This window comes from Sceloporus undulatus, chromosome 8 (assembly GCF_019175285.1).
Source record: "Sceloporus undulatus isolate JIND9_A2432 ecotype Alabama chromosome 8, SceUnd_v1.1, whole genome shotgun sequence".
Taxonomy (NCBI): domain Eukaryota; kingdom Metazoa; phylum Chordata; class Lepidosauria; order Squamata; family Phrynosomatidae; genus Sceloporus; species Sceloporus undulatus.
The window spans coordinates 35,086,397-35,105,743 of NC_056529.1; the positions used below are offsets into that span (position 1 = coordinate 35,086,397).

General features: G+C 39.3%; 1 protein-coding gene across 5 annotated transcripts in view; it reads right to left on the reverse strand.

Annotated features, from left to right (window-relative positions):
• Nucleotides 1–2,266: 2,266 nt before the first annotated feature.
• CPPED1 (calcineurin like phosphoesterase domain containing 1) overlaps nt 2,267–19,347 on the reverse strand; it is a 43,543-nt gene continuing 26,462 nt past the window's right edge. For 4 of the 5 annotated variants that reach the window (XM_042437225.1, XM_042437227.1, XM_042437226.1 and 1 more), the window contains exon 4: nt 2,267–2,890. In XM_042437225.1, coding sequence (XP_042293159.1) covers nt 2,658–2,890 — 233 coding nt within the window. In that variant the 3' untranslated portion in view covers nt 2,267–2,657. Of the gene's footprint in view, nt 2,891–3,424; nt 5,860–19,347 lie in introns of those variants that run through there. The other variant, XM_042437229.1, reaches the window with a different exon arrangement.

Consider the following 19,347-nt stretch of genomic DNA (forward strand, 5'->3'; position numbering starts at 1 on the left):
ATCTGAACATTATGATTAATTATAAATAACTCAATCGCTGAGCCATCATTTGTACAGACAATACATTTCCCACTCCACTCCTTAGTAAGGAGGCCAAACCTACTGGATGTGTTAGTACTAAAAATGGATTATATGTAAACATAACTGGCACAGAGGAACTATTCTATGCTTAAAGATTAGACTACCATGAATTGCATTTCTGCGCACACCTTAGGGCTCACTTACAGAACTCTAAATGATACACAGAATGACAGCTCCCACAGTTTCTTGGCGGAGGCTATTAACAGTTTAAATTAGTTTACAAATGATTTATCTTCTTAGTGTAAGGGAAACCACAGGCTCTAGATTACTTTCTTTCAGAGGGCTAATTCATGAGTTTTGAATCAGCCTCAATATGTGCATATTTGGCACCCCGTGAAACTGCTTTACTCCAGCAGTATTTCGTAAAACAGCATTTAGTGGAAGATCACACAGCATTACCTGCAAGATGGGATTTCCCTTCTTATGCAAATGTCTTCTTTTTGGCATGATTTTATACCAGGCCCAATGTCACGCTTATGCTTGACTATCCAGCTTCCCCATTCTTCAGGATTTACAGTTGTATGCTGTTAGGATGCCACAGATTCAAATTGTTCACAGAGCCCTTGAATGATTTTATGTTGGGAAACTGTGGGCAATTTCAATGTTGGGAAGCTGCACTCACTGGCTGCAGACCAGCATTGCCAATTTCCGGGAAATTTAATTAATTTCTTTCTGGGGATTTTGACTGGATATTCCGGTAAATGCTGGGGAATTCCGGGGATTTTGGATTTTGGTAAAACATTTCGGGGAGCACCTACTGCGGTAATGCTGTCCTTGGTTGGTACAACACTTGGGATGGGAACACATTGAACACAGAGCTGACTGTGGTAGGGACCCTTTCACACCTGGAGCCAGCTGTGCATCAGGGCTGAAAAAGGGAGCTTTTAGATTACAACGCCTTAGATTCCCCAGGCAACATAGCCAGTGACTGATACAGCCAGGGATTTCCTAAGTTATACCCTCCACATGACGTGGAGATGAGCCTAAGCTCTACAATCATAGAATCGTAGAATCGTAAAGTTGGAAGAGACTCCAAGGGCCATCCAGTCCAACCCCATTCTGCCATGCAGGAAATCTCAATCAAAGCATCCCTGACAAATGGCCATCCAGCCTCTGCTTAAAGACCTCTAAGGAAGGAGACTCCACTACACTCGAGGGAGTTTGTTCTGCTGTCGAATAGCCCTTACTGTCAGGAAGTTCCTCCTAATGTTGAGGTAGAATCTCTTTTCCTGTAGCTTGCATCCAGTGTTCTAGACTCTGTGAGAGGAGAAAACAAGCTTGCTCCCTCCTCAATGTGACACCCCTTCAAATACTTCAACAGGGCTATCATATCACCTCTTAACCATCTCTTTTCCAGACTAAACATCCCCAGCCCCCTAAGCCTTTCCTCATAAAGCATGGTTTCCAGTTCCTTCACCATTTTGGTGGCCCTCCTTTGGACACTCCAGCTTGTCAACATCCTTTTTGAATTGTGGTGCCCAGAACTGGACTAGAGACCATATTAATCAAATCCGCAAATAATCAAAGCTGTAAAAGTAAACGCTGCAAATGTGGAGGGTTGGGTGTAATAGTTTTCGCTATGACATTATAAGTCTGAGAAAACTAACCTGGGTTTCCTGTGTCTGAGTAACCAGATTATGTTCTAGTTCACCATTAGGTGCTCATTAATATTCAGAAGATGAAGTTAATGAAATGACTTAAAACAACTGCAATTTTGTGCTGCTCTTTCCTAGCAGCTATTCCAGAACCTCCAGTGCAGAGGTTCATAGGTTTTCTTTCCCTTATTTAGAAGTTATTAGATTCCCATTAAGCTCTACTACCATGGTTTGGTATTATGGGAATTGAAGCATAAAATCTGGAGGACCGGTGATGCCCAGCCCACAATATACAAACACTCCTGTGTCCATCTGGGATGTATTTATCCAGCCTAGCCAGGCATGTCACTCTTGGTAAGAAATCACATGTGTGGGAATTCACGTACACAATATCTGGACTTATGGAAACTTGTGTATAACTGTATCTGTATATCCAACTTGTGTTCTGGATTGCAGCTTTCACTGTTGGGTTATTTTAGTTTGCCAAAGTTTTCATTGTTAGTGCACCACAGAGACAAAATGTCTTGTATTTGTTTGCAAGGGCATTTCAAAATGACCATTACAAAGCAGTCTATTCTGAGAGCATGAGATTCTAAGAAGATCATCTCTTTATTATAAAATAAACTCATGTGCAGTGAACTGAAGCCTTCCATCTACCTATGAAGCTTACAATTTTTCTGAAGATGATGGTTATTATTATGGGAATCATCACTTTCACCATTATTATAAAATCACAGTAAGAGAGTGCAGAAAAGTTCAATAACGCACCTGCTTTAAGAGCGTCCCGTTATTTGGGGTGGAGAATCTCTTATGCTCCAAATACTTTAGCCTACAATTTCCATCCACTGCATACAGAATAGACAATAGTAACAAGATTTAGAATTGCAGGCCAAAACTTCTGGGGAGTCAGAGATTCCTCATTTTGGCGCAAGTCAAAAACATCCCCCTTCCCTCAAATGTTTTGGCAAAGGAAGGAGATATCTAATTTTGCTTCATTAAAGTCATAAAATCTTTTTCTATTTCTGCACTATTACTCAGTTCATTTAAACTGTAGTATCGATGGAAAATCTTTTCAGCAGTGACAGCCACGAGTCTTAGTCCGTGGGTGTCCTCTCCCAGTTGGCATCCTATGGCAGATGAAACCACCATGTCAAGATCTTTATACAGTCCTCCAGCATTCTTATGGTAGTGTCCAGAAAACACTGCTTTGACACCTGTTTAAACAAAATGAGACAAAAAAAAAACAAACAAACAAAAAGAAGAAGAAGATCAAACCACTACTTTGGCTCTAAGAATATACATACTTCAGAACAAACAAGAATTACTAACTATTTTCTTCTGTAACAAAGAAAGAAAAGGGTAGGTGCTCAGATATGTCCCCTTCTTCCACCCTTTTCATTTACTGGAAGACTGTTTTACAGAGTTTTTGTTATATGCATTTAGATTTAGGAGGGAAAAAAAGAATGCAGAGCTTTAGTCAGAAATTCAATTTGAAAAAGTTATTTTTAAACTACAAATTTTTAAACTACAAATTCCCAGAATATGTAACCATCCTGAGGTATCCAGTCTCCTTTTAATCCTTTGATAATCGAATTTCCATGAATACAGAACCTCCCTTTCTCCCCCATTCCATCCATCTCTTATTAGTTTTCTATTTTTCCTACCTAAAGATCAGCCACTATTTGGTGCATGCTGTTTTGCAGTGTCCCTCCCCTAGAAGATTTTATAACAATATTCTTCTACTTCTGCAAACCTCCAGATTTCTATCAAGTCTACTGATACGCTTGCTGGTATCAGAAGACAAAGCTTCCCCCCCCCCCCCATGGCATTAAAGAATTGTTTATCTGGTCCCACTTTTGTTTGCTTTCAGACAGAATCGGAGAATCATAGAATAGGAGAATTCATAGATTAGAATCATAGGGCTGACTGGAAACATGTTGCTACCTGAGACAAAGATGAACTCCCTCAATTCATGCCAATAAGCCAACTACACTCACAGCTGTATCATACCTGAACTCCAGAACTCTATCATACCTGAAGCCGGCAAAGTGGCTTCTGCAGTTCAGGGCAGGTTGCAGAATACAACTCTGTCCTCTGACATCTCACCAACCCTCCCTTCTGGCTAGGATCTTTGATTTACCCAATTAATGGATTAGTTTTACACTCCCATATATGAAGCCACACAGGGAACCATTTTTAAAGCGGCAGAAAGTGAGAGAAAGCACATGACAAAGGACCAAATGCTGCCTGAAAATTAGATAAACGCATGACATGAAACTCTTGAGCCAGAGGTTTCCCACTACAGGACATAGTGGGAAGGGACTTTTTTTCATGGTCTCCAAGATTTTCTTCATATTTATTTCTATCTAGCAGTTGCTTCCTACACTTCTGGCAGCATTTTAAGGGAGGAAATACAATCCTTTCTGAGATGCTCAAGTGAGCCAGTACCAAGAACAAATTGGCACCAGGGTTTTGCAACCATGACATATGACCTGCTTTCCATTTTTGGCTCCATGTAATGTATGCAGGTTTATGTCAAAGAGAAGCTGCTGAATGATTCCAACAGAGATAATGCAAAGCAAAAAGAAAATTGCCAGATGCTGCTAGTGAAACATCCACTTTGAGTTTCCAGCTCTGGCAACGTCTGAACTCGGCCACTGAAGTAGCTTGCCCTATTTCACTTCTTGATCAAAATGAATTTCCTTTATTTAGCACAACTTCCATAAACTTGGTCTACCTAGGATGCAAGCTGCATCTATAGTTCAGTGTAGCAACACTTCAAAAACCCTGCTTCTTAGAGTCAAGACTAGGCTTTTTTCTTCTTCATCAAATCAAAATATTTGGCAGAGCTTTCAGAATATTTTAACATTACATTTTGACACACATTAAAGAATATTCCAATAAAGTAAACCCACTAAGGAGGGAAGAAAACCAACTGTAAATAAGAGTAGCATCTTGTTTATACTTGTCATGCTAGAAAAGACAATTCTGTCTAATAGTGCATGAAACTTTCTCCTTGACTTGTATTCGGGGAGCAACTGAGTTTCCCTTTGCAAATAACAGGGGAAAAGTAGACTTTTTAAAGGGACATGGAATGGCTGAAATACTTTGATGAATGCATGCTATCAGAATTATATTTGGAAGTGTCCTGGCTTATTTTGGTTGTGTTTCATAAATTTTGATTGGTCGCTTCAGTCCATTAGAGCTGGAAACTAAGAGCATAGCCTAGTTGATAATAAGGTAAGAAAACACATACTGTACCCAATGATAATCCAAGAGAAGCACTGACAGGTGACACAGCAGATGGTGAAACCACATCATCCTGAGGTTGTTTTAAAGAAAATGCTGCATATTAAAATGTACCAATGTGACCTGTGCAAGGGCAATGTCAAATTAGCAGGGATGCTGGTTGTACTTTCTTCTGGAAAGCTTTTGAACACATTTGAAAAATGGGAAAGCCCCAGTCCTTATCTGCTAAATGATGCAAGGGATGAAAAGATTTATAAATATTTCTGATCTATATGCAAGGTAATAAGAACATGAGAAGAGTCCTGCTGGGTCCAACTGAGGATGCGCTTAAATCAGAATCAATGTGGCTAAATAGATGCCTATTCCAAAAGCAAAATACAGCAATAGCTCCGTTGCAGCTGGGATTCAGCCTATGATACTGGAGTTTTTATGCTTAATAGCCACAGATATCTGGAACCTGATATGTTAGGCTAGAGAGCTTGGTGCCTTCCAAGTGTTATTGTTGAACTACAACTGCCATCTTCCTTATCAATGGTACTCCTGGTTTAGGATGACAGGAGTTAGAACTCAACATCATCTAGAGATTCACAGGTTTCCAGATCCTGGGCTAATATCTTGGTTGTCACAGTTCAGCACAGTTCAGTGTAGCTCCCTTCCCACTGTGCCATTTTTGTTCAGCCAAAATAAAGTAATAATAAAGACCACAAGATGGAACCACTCATATTTTGTTCATCCATTTATTCACGTTCTCACTTTGCTTTTAATGAGAAAGCTTTTGAGTCAAATTAAAGGGAAAAAGTATGAAGTTGCTGAGACAACTTTTTCTTTTTACACGTTTAGTAGACAAACTCTCTTGGTGACTGGACATTTCCAGTGTTCCTTGACATCTTGGCATCCTCCACAAACCCTGACAGGTTTGAAAGCAGAAGGAAAGCTGTGTGGGAGAGAAATCAGTGTAGTAGTTTGCAACTGCAAGATATAAAAGTTGTGTAACTGGTCCTGGCAGAAATGGTCTGACAGGCAACATCATTCTTGTCCCAGTCAGCTATAAAGAACAATTTACCTACATGACAACCTTAGGCGCTAGAGAGGGGATACTTTTACTGTATTAACTCCTTTTCCATAAATGCATTTTGATTCTTTTATTTGCATGTATTCTCCTGGGCGGCTGCACTTCAATTTCTTGAAACTTCTTGTGACTGTAACAGTAAATTACAGCAGACCAAACCATTAAAAAAGGTATAGAGTTCAACACAAGTGAGTTGATAGACTTCTCATTTCCAAAAAAGCAAATTCAAGTACAGTAGGACGAATCTTATGGAAATGGTACAAACCCTAGGTTAGAACTTTGGGGAACCCCATGGCTTCCAGAAACTATTGGCACAAAACAATTCACCCCAGAACTCTGAATCAAGAATTGATTGCCCTTGGTTTTTATGCTTGATGCCATCATACGTGACACCCTGTATATGTCATTAACTCCTTCTTAGATGTAGAAATATCCTGTGTAATATGTATCCTTTGTGAGACAGTATCCTATACCTTAAGAATACAGGATGCTGTTTCAAACAAGAGGAGACTGCCTGCCCTACCATATTTCATAGCAGCATATTGCTAGCAATTAATCTCAGAGAGAAGTGTCATGCTAGAGACATTGGAGGAATTTTAAGGGGTTTACATCTAGAAATGATGGCTTTGCGGAAAGCAATCAAACACAGGAGATTTTGAGGCCGAAATGTGGGAAGCTACCTTAGGCCAGGCAAGTGTGCCCCGCACAGAGGCTACACCAACCAAACAGATACATTCCTCAGATGCATTCTGTGGAAGTAGACCGGGGTAGGCAACCCTTTTGAGCCGGAGGCTGGGTTGCTGTCCCTCAGACAACTGGGGGGCCGAAGCCAATAAATAAATAAATAAATAAAATTTAAAAATTAAATAAATAAATAAACCGGGGCAAATGGAGGACAACATTTTCAAATGGAGGACACTTTTTTAATAAAAAATGGAGGTCATGTGAAAAAAATTTGCTGATTTTTAAAAAAATGTTAAGATAAATGCATGTTTCTGAGGCTTCTATAGACAATTGCCCCACCATGCCCCTTGCATGAGACGCCAAAGGCCCCGGCGGCAATCGGCGGCAGGACCAGGCTGGGGCCGGTCCCAAGGCCTCGCCGGGCCGCATCCTGCCTGCGGGCCGCAGGTTGCCTACCCCTGAAGTAGACTATGGTCTACGAAAGCTCATGCTGCAACCTATTTCTTTCCGTTAATCTCAAAGGTGCTACAAGATCGCTCTGAAATGTTAATGTTTTAGCTCCAGCATTAACCTTTTCTAACTCTAGTCTGAAATACTTTGAAGAGCACTAGGATCTGACCTTGTTAGTGCCACGGATCAGAAAATCTTAACATACATGCAATGTACCTTTTTTTTATCCCAGCTCCTGTGCGTGCATAATGCTACATGACTGGGGACATTATGCACGGTCTTGGTCCTTCATAAACTAGTACTATTCAACATATTCAGACACTTGTAGGTTGTTTAAAAAAAAACACCAATAATTCCTCTGTGACCAAAGAACACAACACTAGGCATTATATGAGCTTGAAAACTATAATGATAACAGTAACCATGCCCTTGCTGTTGTTGTTATTACTGCTGTGTGCCTTCAGGTCATTTATCATGTGGTTCTCTTGGTTTGTTCAAATTTGCTCAGGGGTGATTTGCCTTTCTCTGAGGCTGACAGCGTGTGACTTGCCCAAAGTCATCCAATGGGTTTCCAATGTGTCAAGCAGGGATTCCAACCCTGGTCTCCAGAGTCCTAGTCCAATACTCAAATCACTACACCACATTGGTTCTCTACTAAACATTTTAGACCAAGCTCATATATCCTTGAAATACCAGTATATGCATGACCTTGCATCAGTTGGCTGGCATCCAATAAATAGCTACACTTTGGTAAACTCAAAATCCAAAAGCTGAAGACATATAAATGCCAACTGAGCTATAAAATTCACTGCCACAGGATCTGTGCTTGTCTCTTGCAGCCAAAACGAAGCCACACAGTCCTGTGGCAAGTTAAAGACTAACATAACACTAACAAATTTGAGATCCTGAATTGCATATATGGAATTAACTCATCTAGTTCTATGTTCTCCTCCAACAGCTTTCAAACTATGGGGCAATGCTGTTAAATGACTGGGGGACAGAAAGGGAAAGGGAAAGAAATGACCAAGCAGCAAGGACTGTCTCCCATCCCTGCTGTTCCCCAGAGAAAGAGAGGCAAAGGAACAAGTGTGCGACTCCTCTTTCTCTCAAGAACTGCAGTAGGGATGGCAGGCAATCCTCACTGCTTGACTGCTTCCCACCAGTGGCCATTTAATGGCTGTAGCAATACCCCACAGGGTTTGGACAGTTGCTTGAGTGGGAGAGGCATCTGAAACAAGACAAACTCAGCTCCCTCCCTCCCTGAGCCCTATCTTGGAGTCATCTAAAGCCTGCTGTGACGATTTTAACAACTTCTTTGCGGATAAAATCTCTCGGATAAGGGCTGATCTCGACGCCAGTATTTGTGCAGATCCTGTAGGAGAGGTGTCCGAAGCGTCCATGGCCCCTGTTATACTGGATCACTTTGAGTTTGTTAGTACCGAGGAAGTGGACAAGATCCTTCAAAGTGTTAGGAGGACGACTTGCTCCCTTGATCCCTGTCCCTCATGGCTGACAGCTCAGGGGGGAGATGTGGTGCGAATTATGTTGCATCGCATAATTAATACATCTCTAAGTGAGGGTCAGTTTCCATCTAAATTAAAATTAGCAGTGGTCAAACCCCTGCTAAAGAAGCCCTCCTTAGACCCCCTGATTCATAATAACTATCGGCCCATCTCGCTGCTGCCTTTTTTGGGGAAGGTGATCGAGAGAGCAGTCACTTTCCAGCTTCAACCGATCTTGGATGACACCGATTTTCTGGACCCATTTCAAACCGGCTTCCGGGCGGGCTATGGAGTTGAGACTGCCATGGTCGCCTTAGTTGATGATCTCTGTCTGGGCATGGACAGGGGGAGCGTGTCCCTGTTAGTGCTCTTGGACATCTCAGCGGCCTTCGATACCATCGACCATGGTATCCTTCTGGGACGCCTGAGGGAGTTGGGAATTGGGGGCACTGCTTTGCAGTGGTTCTGTTCCTACCTCTTGGGCAGATCCCAGATGGTGGAGCTGGGGGACTGTCGCTCCGATAGGAGGGCCCTGATATCTGGTGTCCCTCAGGGAGCGATCTTGTCCCCTATGCTATTTAACATTTACATGAAGCCGCTGGGAGAGATCATCCAGAGACATGGGGCGTGGTGTTATCAGTAAGCTGATGACACCCAGATAGTCTTCTCTATGTCTCTGACTGATGCAGTAACTAAGGATGGCATCTCTCCTCTAGATGCCTGCTTGGTGTCGGTAATGGGCTGGATGAGGGAGAGCAAACTCAGTGTGAATCCAGGGAAAACGGAAGTACTGGTGATAGGTTCCCCGGTTTCGGGTGGCGAGATCTGTCATCTGGTCCTGAATGGGGTCACGCTCCCCCTGAAGGACTTGGTGCGCAGCTTGGGAGTGCTCCTTGATTCGTCGCTCCAGCTGACTTCTCAGGTGGATGTGACGGTCAGGAGTGCTTGTTATCAGCTTCGGCTGATACGACAGTTGCGTCCCTACCTGGACCGTAAGGACCTTGAATCTGTTGTACATGCTTTGGTAACCTCTCGATTAGATTTCTGCAATGCGCTCTACATGGGGCAACCCTTGTACCAAACCTGGAAGCTGCAAATGGTGCAGAATATGGCAGCTAGACTGGTCGCTGGCAGTTTCAGGTCGGACCATATAACACCTATTTTAAAAGACCTTCACTGGCTGCCTATTCGCTTCCGAGCTCAATACAAGGTGTCGGTTTTGACCTATAAAGCCCTAAATGGCTTGGGCCCAGGGTACTTGGAGGACCGTCTCTCCTCATATAATCCGCCCCGCACACTCAGAACATCCGGGACAAATTTGTTGGAGGTCCCTAGGTCAAACTTTGCACGGACCTCACAGAGAGCTTTTGCCATCGCTGCCCCTTCACTTTGGAACAAGCTCCCCGTAGAGCTTTGCTCTGCCGCCTCACTAGATATTTTCAAGAAAAATCTGAAAACGTATCTATTTCGGTTGGCCTTCCCACCTTAGTTAAATTGTTTATTTTCCTGCCCCTTATTTTTTTCCCTTTCGACCCCGGACCATTGTAAATTAATCTCTCTTTCTCTTTGCCCTTCACATGTGTATTTAATTGATTTCCTGTTCCTGTTCCTTGTAGTAATGCTTTTAACTTTTATATTGAATTTTTATCTTGTACTGTAATGTTTTAAATTTTGTAAGCCGCCTTGATCATAACTATGGAAAGGCGGGGTAAAAATAAAATTTATTATTATTATTATTAAATGCACATTCAACTTTCAGTTACATGCTCATATGTCACCATCTATTTTCCAGCATAAGCTTTCATCTAGTATCTCACTCCATAGTTTTTGTCCTGGCTACAATCCACAGCAGCTTATTTCAAATATAACTACAGGCACACCTCAGTGAACAAGGTGTCTGATGCAACAACAGAAGGTGAGCTGCATTTTGGGGTGGGGGGGCCGGCATCCTTGATTCTGTTTTTTTTTTTAAGGCTTGTGTACAGCCTTTTGTTTGTTTTTGGCTGTCAGCTCTCTTTGAGTACATGGTCTAAGGAAGAAGCAGGGCTTCTGATGAGGCTTGCTTGGGGCAGAGCTAGCATCCACTAGCCCTGTATAACTGCTGCCTCAGTCTTTGGGCCTCAGCCTCTGTGCATGCAGGCACAGTACAGAACTTCCTGACTGTAAGGACTGTTCAACAGTGGATCACACTCCTTCCTCAGAGATAGCAGTGGAGTCTCTTTCTTTGGAGGTCTTTAAACAGAGGCTGGATGGCCATCTGTTGGGGATGCTTTGATTAAGAGTTCCTGCATGGCAGAATGGGGTTGCACTGGATGGCCATTGTGGTCTCTTCCAGCTCTACAAGTCTATGATTCTATGTGCTTCCCTACACTTTCTAGGCTGCCTCCAAACTGTGGATGGTGAAAAACAGCAAAAATGAGACTTCCGGGCAAGATGGCGGAGTGAAAGCTGCAACTTGCAGTAGCAGGTGATGATGCAGCACAGCTTATAGTAATTATTTGCGGGAAAATCGTTCCCCCCGGTAAAGGGGACTCGGGCGGGCCCACGAGGTTCTCTGGAGACCATCTGATTTTGCCGAAAAGTCCCAAAAGGGGCTTTTTGTGGAGGATCGGAGGCGAAAAGGAGGACGAGGGCAAACTGTGACTATAAGCAGGGCGCAAGTAAAGCCCCGCCGGTCCGGATTTTAGGGGAAGAAAAGAAGAACGAGGCTGAGAGGATAGAAGCTGTTGCTGTAGATTAGGATCCTCATCAAATACACTTTATCGGAGGTTGAGAGGAAGAAAGTTGGAATTGGAGAAGGTTAAATCTAGGACTATAAGGCCGAGAGAGCATTTTGCATTAGAAGGGAAATCAACAAACCGAGGGAGAAGCAACCCAGTCGCCTGCTTGTAGGAAGGGAGAGGAGGAAAGATGGTGGGTGTAAAAGAGAAGACAGAATAAAGGAGAAGTAGATGACAACAGAAAAGGAGGAGAAGGAGACGTCAACGGACCAGGAGGAGAAGAAGATGTCAACGGACCAGGAGGAGAAGAAGACATCAATGGACCAGGAGGAGAAAAAGACGATAACGGACCAGGAGGAGAAGTAGACGACAACGGAAAAGGAGGAGAAGTAGATGACAACGGACCAGGAGGAGAAGTAGACGACAACGAACCAGGAGGAGAAGACGATAACAACGGACCAGGAGGAGAAGTAGACGTCAACGGACCAGGAGGAGAAGTAGACGTCAACGGACCAGGAGGAGAAGTAGACGACAACGGACCAGGAGGAGAAGTAGACGACAACGGACCAGGAGGAGAAGTAGACGACAACGGACCAGGAGGAGAAGTAGACGACAACGGACCAGGAGGAGAAGTAGACGTCAACGGACCAGGAGGAGAAGTAGACGACAACGGACCAGGAGCAGGAGAAGTAGATGACAACGGGCCAGGAGGAGAAGACGACAACAGACCAGGAGGAGAAGTAGACGACAAAGGACCAGGTGGAGAAGGAGATGACAACGGATTAGGAAGAGGAGTAGAAGATAGTAGGACTAAAACTTACTGCTCAGCGTTTTCAAGGTCAAGCACCGCGTGTGAGGAGGGGAAGTGAAGGGACAGGATCAGGAAACGGCTTCCAGTAAGGGAAAAGAGTGGATGCAAGAAGGTTCCGGTAAAGAACTAACAGCGAAAAAGTGAAAAACGACATCTAGTGCTGAGGAGGTATAATTGCATCCGGAAATAAGAAATAAGGAACTGGAGGAGAGTTTAAGTAAAACAAAAAACAGAGCGACACATAGTGGCTAGGAGGTATAATAACATTGATAATATTGATAATAGAAGACTCCACAATGATGACTAGAGGACAAGAAAAAGAGAAAAAAATGTTGCAAGGCGTGGAAGCAAGATGCTACCGCGAAGACCCTCAGTGGAACTTAAATCTGCAGATCCTAACTGGAAGATATTAGAGGCGATACAAAAAACAGAGACAAGTATAAGACAAGAAATTAAAGACTCTAGAGATGAATTAAGGGCAAACTTTAAGAAAGATATGGAAGAATTGAAAAATACAATGGCAGAGCTATTGGAAGATATGAAAGGAATTAAGAAGAAAGTAAGTAAATTGGGAGTAAAAACTGAGGAGTTAGAGTGAGTGACGTAAGAACTAACTTTAGCACAAGCACAAGAAAAAGATCAAAATAAAATGAAAGACATGAAAGATAGAAGGAAGTGTATTAAAATAAGAGGTCTGAAAGAGAGATATAATGAGAACTTATATGATAAAGTAGTCCCAGTGCCGGCAAATTTGATAGAGTGTCAACCAAATCTTTTAGATTTGGATGTGGATAAAAATTTTAAGGATAAATTCAGTCGCAGCCAAAAACAGAAATTTGCCACGGGATATTGTGGTTTATCTTACAAGAGAGAGAGAGAGTAAAAGATAGAATAATCCAGGAAAGTTACAAAAAGAAAATTACTATAGACGTAAATGAAATTCAAATCTTCAAGGACATTCTGGGAGACATTTTGAGGAGGAGAAGAGATTACTCAAATCTAACAAGAATGCTGTAAATAAAAAACATAAGATATAAGTGGGAACCTCTGGAGGGAGTGTCCTTTATGTGGAGGCAGAGACACTACAAAATAGACACAGTGGAAAAGGCGAAAATATTTTATAACAAATGGTTTAAAGAAAATGAAAAACTGGACAAGGACTTAGAGGCTGAAAGAAGAAGAGAAAAACAGGAGCAAACTCAAATGCGTAAGGAACAAGAAGAAGAAGAAAGGAGAAAGAAGGAAGAGAAGAAGGACGGTGAGAAAGATGTAATGGAGGAAGAGGACCCCCTGTAGGAGCAACAGGGGAAGCTGATTTGGAATGGGAAGAAGAACTGAGGATTTTAGGAGAAAACACAGAAATTATAATTGAAGGAAGGAGTGGGAAGAAGTAAAGGAGTAAGAAGGAGTAAGAAGAACGAAAGAAGGAGAAAGAAGAAAAGAAGCAGAAGCAGAAATCTAAACAGTAACAAAGATGAAGTTCCTTTCATGGAACATTAAAGGAATGAACTCAAGCTATAAAAGGAAAAAAATATTTCATGAATTGGAAAAACAGAGATGGGATATTTGCAGCATCCAAGAGACGAGAATAAAGAAAAAAGATGAAAAATATTTAAGAAATCCAAAACTGGGGGGAGGCAATTATTTCAGCAGGCACAAAGAAAAGAAATGGGGTAGCAATATATATAAAAAATAAGATCCCAGTGAAAGAAGTGTTAAATGATGAGGAGGGTAGATATGTAGGAGTAGAAGTGATGGTTAATGGAAATCAGACATTGATAGTAGGAATATATGGTCCAACGGGGGGGAAAAACAAAATTCTATAAAAATTTGTTAAGGAAAGTAGCTAATTTGAAATATGAATATCATATATTTGTGAGAGATTGGAATGGGGTAGTCAATCCAAAATTAGATAGAATATCAAATAAAAAAATAGCGGAGAATCAAGGGAAATTGCCAGAAAAATTCTTTGATATGTTAGATATATTATCTTTATCAGATCCATGGAGAAGCAAAAATAAGGAACTTAGAGACCATACCTTTTTCTCAATTCCGCACAGCTCTGCGTCAAGGATAGATATGTTTTTTATATCAACAGAAATGATGAGAGAAGTAAAAGAGGTTTAAATAAAGATAAACAAGAACTCAGATCATAACCAAATCTGGCTGGAATTAGAACAAAGAGAGAAAGAGTATAATTGGAGATTGGATAATACACTATTAAAAGATAAAGAGACAATAAAAGAATTAAAAGAACAAATGAAATATTTCTTTTTAGAAAACACTGAAAAAGACACTAGTATGAAAATTATATGGGATACATACAAGGCAGTAATCAGAGGATTTTTAATAAAGAAAAAAGTGAGAGAGATAAGAGAAATAAAAAAGAGGCTCAAAAAATCTCTGAGGAGATACAAGGTATAGAAAAAAGGATAATAGAGGATTCAGAAAATGAGAAACTGAGAAAAGAATTAAAAATTCTTAAAAAACAATTAGAGGTAAGAATGGTAGATGAGGTAAGCAAAAAATGTAATTTATAAAACAAAGGCAATTTGAACAAGGAAATAAAGTAGGAAAATTTTTAGCTTATAAAGTTAAAAAAATGAAAGAGGCTAGGCAAATTGTTGAAATATTCGGAAATCAAGGAATTACAACAGAACAATAAAAAATAAAGGATATATTTTATACATATTATAAGGAATTATATGGAGAAAAGAAATATGGTCAAGGGAAATTTAGGAAATTAGAAAATTACATAGAGAAAATAGAATTGAAATAGATGAAGAAACAAAAAAAGTATAAATGAAGGAATTACAAAAAAAGAGATTAGTGAAGCGATAAGAAAAGGAAAAAAGGGTAAAGCACCTGGTCCAGACGGGTATACTTTAGAATATTACAAGATATTTGAAGAGGAACTGTTAGAACCAATGGAAAAAGTATTTAATAAAATATTGGTAGAAGGAATACCCAATACGTGGAAAGAGGCAAATATAACTCTGATTCCTAAAGGAAGAGATCTAAGATATCCCCAAAATTATAGGCCTATTTCGCTTCTCAATGTTGATTATAAGATATATACAACTATAATGGCAGAAAGAATTTAAAAAGTATTGAATGATTGGATAAAAGAGGACCAATGTGGATTTTTACCAAATAGACAGGCAAAACAAAATATAAGGATAATATTAAATTTGATAGAATATTATGAAAAAAAAACCAGGCAAGGAAGCAGCTATGATATTTTTAGATGCAGAAAAGGCCTTTGATAATTTGAATTGGAATTTTTTGGTAAAATTATTTAAAAAATTAGATTTTGGGACTAATGTACAGACATGGATAGAAGAGATATATAAAGAACAAAAAGCAAAATTTATAATAAATAATGTAAAAACAAAAGAATTTCTAATTAATAAAGGTACAAGACAAGGATGCCCACTCTCTTCTATTTGTAATGTGTTTGGAAATCTTGTGTAATAAAATAAGACAGGAAGAAAAGATTCAAGGTGCCAGGATCAAAGGAGAAGAAATAAGAATTCGAGCGTTTGCAGATGATGTAATGGTGATAGTAGAAAATCCAGCTGAAAATATTAATAAAATTTTAGAAATAATAAATGAATTTGGTAACTTGGCAGGACTTAAAATAAATAAGGAAAAATCAGCAATAATTGCATTTAACATCAAGGCAAGTAAACAAAAAGTACTACAGGAAAAATCAGGAATGCAAATACAGAAAAAGGTTAAGTATTTAGGAATACAGATTACGAAAAAAAATAATGAATTATTTGATAACAATTATAAAACAAATTGGCAAGAAATAAAGAAAAATTTGGAAAAATGGACGAAATTACAATCATCTTTATTAGGGAGAATAGTGATTGTGAAAATGTGTGTATTACCCAAAATCCTATTTTTATTTCAAAACATACCAATTATAGCAAACAATAAAATATTTAGTGAATGGGAGAAAGATTTAAGAAAGTTCATCTGGGCAGGGAGGAAAGCGAGAATTAAATGGGAAACGTTAACAGATGCTAAGGAGAGAGGAGGGTTAGGAATGCATGCTGTATGGATTTGATAAGGACATGGATAGAGTTAGAAGATGAAAAAATACTAAAACTACAGGGATTTAATCTAAGATATGGCTGGCACGCTTATATGTGGTTAGACAGGGTAGAATTAAATAAAGAATTTAAAGATCATATTATAAGAAGAACATTATGGAGAGTATGGAGAATTTATAAGGAAAAAATTTATAGTCAATTACCAGATTGGACTTCTCCACACGAAGCACTGTTACAAAGAGGTAAAATAGAGGGTAAGGCATGGTTAAGGTATAAGGATTTGCTGAAAAGGGAAGAAGGGAAATTAGTTATGAAAACAAGGGAAAACCTAAATATGGAGGGGTATAACATATCTTGGTTTTTATATTATCAATTAAGGGAAAGACATCGAATAGATGAGAATCAATATGATATAACGGATAAAAAAACTGAATTAGATATAATATTAAGGGATGGGAAAGGAAAAAAGATAGCAAAATTCTATAAGATATTCTTAAAGCTGGAATTAGAACAAAATTATATAAAACAAGGAATGATAAAATGGGCACAAAATATAGGACATAATATCCAATTAGAAAGCTGGGAAAAAGCTTGGGGAAAAGATCTTAAATTTACACTCTGTATGGATATCAAAGAAAACTTTTACAAAATGGTTCATAGATGGTATCTCACACCAAGCAGAATAGCAAAAATATATAAAAAAGACAAAGCGCTGTGCTGGAAACGTGGAAAAGGTATAGGTAGTTTCTATCATATGTGGTGGACGTGCCCCGAAGTTAAGAAATTTTGGATTAAAATACATAAGATGTTGATGAAAATAACTCAAATGGAATTTCCATTACTTCCGGAAATGTGCCTGCTGAATATAATTGAAAATAAAGAATTAAGGAAGGAAAAAAAACCTCTATTATATTTGATTACAGTGGCAAGGATAGTACTATCAAAGCAATGGAGAAGCAAAGATGTACCAGATATAGAGACGTGGCTAGAAAGAAGTTTAGATGTACTGGAAATGGATAAATTAACAACGGCATTAAATGAGAATGATGAAGAAGAAAATATTACCTGGATGAGGTTGCTGCAAATATACCAATCTGATAAGAGAGAAAAATGATTAAGCAAAACTAGATAAGCATATAATGAAGGAGTAGAATATAGAGCAAGTTAAAGGTGAAGGAATAATCGGTTTGTTAAAGTAAGATAGAAGAGGTTGTAAGAGCTATATAGTCTTAAGTAAGGTTTAATAAGAGATAAAGAGGTAAAATTCAATTTACTTCTTGAGGAATTAAAAATCATAGCTAAGAGGACAGCAACACAAAGGGGGTATGGGGGTGGGGGTAGAGTAAAGGAAACAATGTAAGACTATACTGAATAAGGAATGTGTTTTTCTTTTCTCTTTTTTTATATATTAATACTCAATAAAGAATATTTTTTTTAAAATGTAGGACATTCAGGAAAAATTGTAGGAGATTACCAAATAAAAGCTACACACACACACACACACATACTGTATAGCAAAAACGTCCACATCAGGGGGGCAGCTATGCTCCTTTAGGATGATGTACAGGCACTTTTTTCACAACCCACAAAGAGATTTTATGAAATGGACATGGACTTCCTGCCATTTTAAGTTTAGTTTTCTGGGAATGTTTAGACCCATGATGTTGTGGGAGGAAGCAACTGAGCACAAAACGCTTGGAGTTTGCCTACTCCTTTAATATATAATACTGGATTTGATAGAGAAACACTCTGATATAGTATAAGACAGCTTCCAAATTCTAGCTTCAAACCCGTGTGGCTCTGCTTTGACTCTGAAACATTTCATTAACTTTGCCTCATAAAAGCATTCCAGATGGAATTAAGCAGTCATGTGTAGAAGCAAGATTTTAGAATCTCTCCAATGACTCCAACATGACTCTTTCCTTTGAAATCATCGCCAGCTACTTGCAATATGATATTCTGATAGTTCATAGTGTGTGTGTGTGTGTGTGTGTGTGTGTGTGTGTGTGTGAAGGAAAACAATAAGATCTTACCAAGCTATACAAAAATTATTGTTGTATCAGATCAGATCCACTTTCTGTCCATAATTCTAAACTCTCATGCATTTTACTTTCCATATATTACTTTATGCAAAAGGGGAGAAGGGGAAACCAGATTGTAAGACGGGGAAAAAGAACACCACTTCATTTTGTAAAAAGCTGGTCTAATTTTCTCCAGCTTGGAGTCAGAAAATAGAAGGTTAACCTTCTTAAACTTCAAAAAGGCATTATACACATCATGTGCACATGCATACATGCACGCTGTGGAAAATGCTATTTGATTCTATATTCTCTGTGGGTTATTCCTTCGGTTTCATAACCAACAATGTGTTCAAATTGATTATTCGTGGTCAAGTATAAGGAAAAGAAATACCACATTGCTACCTGTCCCTGCAACTGTCCTACCATGACAATGGCTTTTGTACTCTATTGAAAACAACCCAGAGACACATAACAGTTGCCAATGAAATAATTTTTGAAATGGAAACAGCTGGGAGGAGGGAGAAAACAGACTACAGTAGCTCTGTTACTAAGGAAACTAAACTGTGGGAAGCTCTTGTTTTTTGAAACTAGAATTATTTCATAGCATCCTGAGTTACGTTGTTGTACAGTGAACTGCCTCGCTGTCCTGCTATTCTTCTTTTTGCAGGGAGGGAAGGGTTCATTAATCAGAATATCTGACAGAAGAGAAAGAGCATTGTTTTTCAATTATCTATTCACCTTATTCACACAAATATGAGATACAGATATATGCATGCTATATCTTAGGGCTAGAACATTTTGTTGATTCATAAATTGATTAACTGAATAATTATTGTACCTTTTATTGTCTATAAATGGTATAATTTTGCACAAGTATTAAGAGCTGCAGAGTGGAAGTGTCATCTTAAGAGAGTCCTTCCTCTATGATGGATAGCATTTAAAAATGAAGAAAACATTTCCCCCCTTTATGTGTTCTCCTCTTTGGCAGATTAATTTACTGAACAACTAACATGCATATATATACAGTCGGCCCTTCTTATACATGGATTTTTTATACATGGATTCAAGCATACATGGTTTGAAAATGTTCCCAAAAAGTATAAA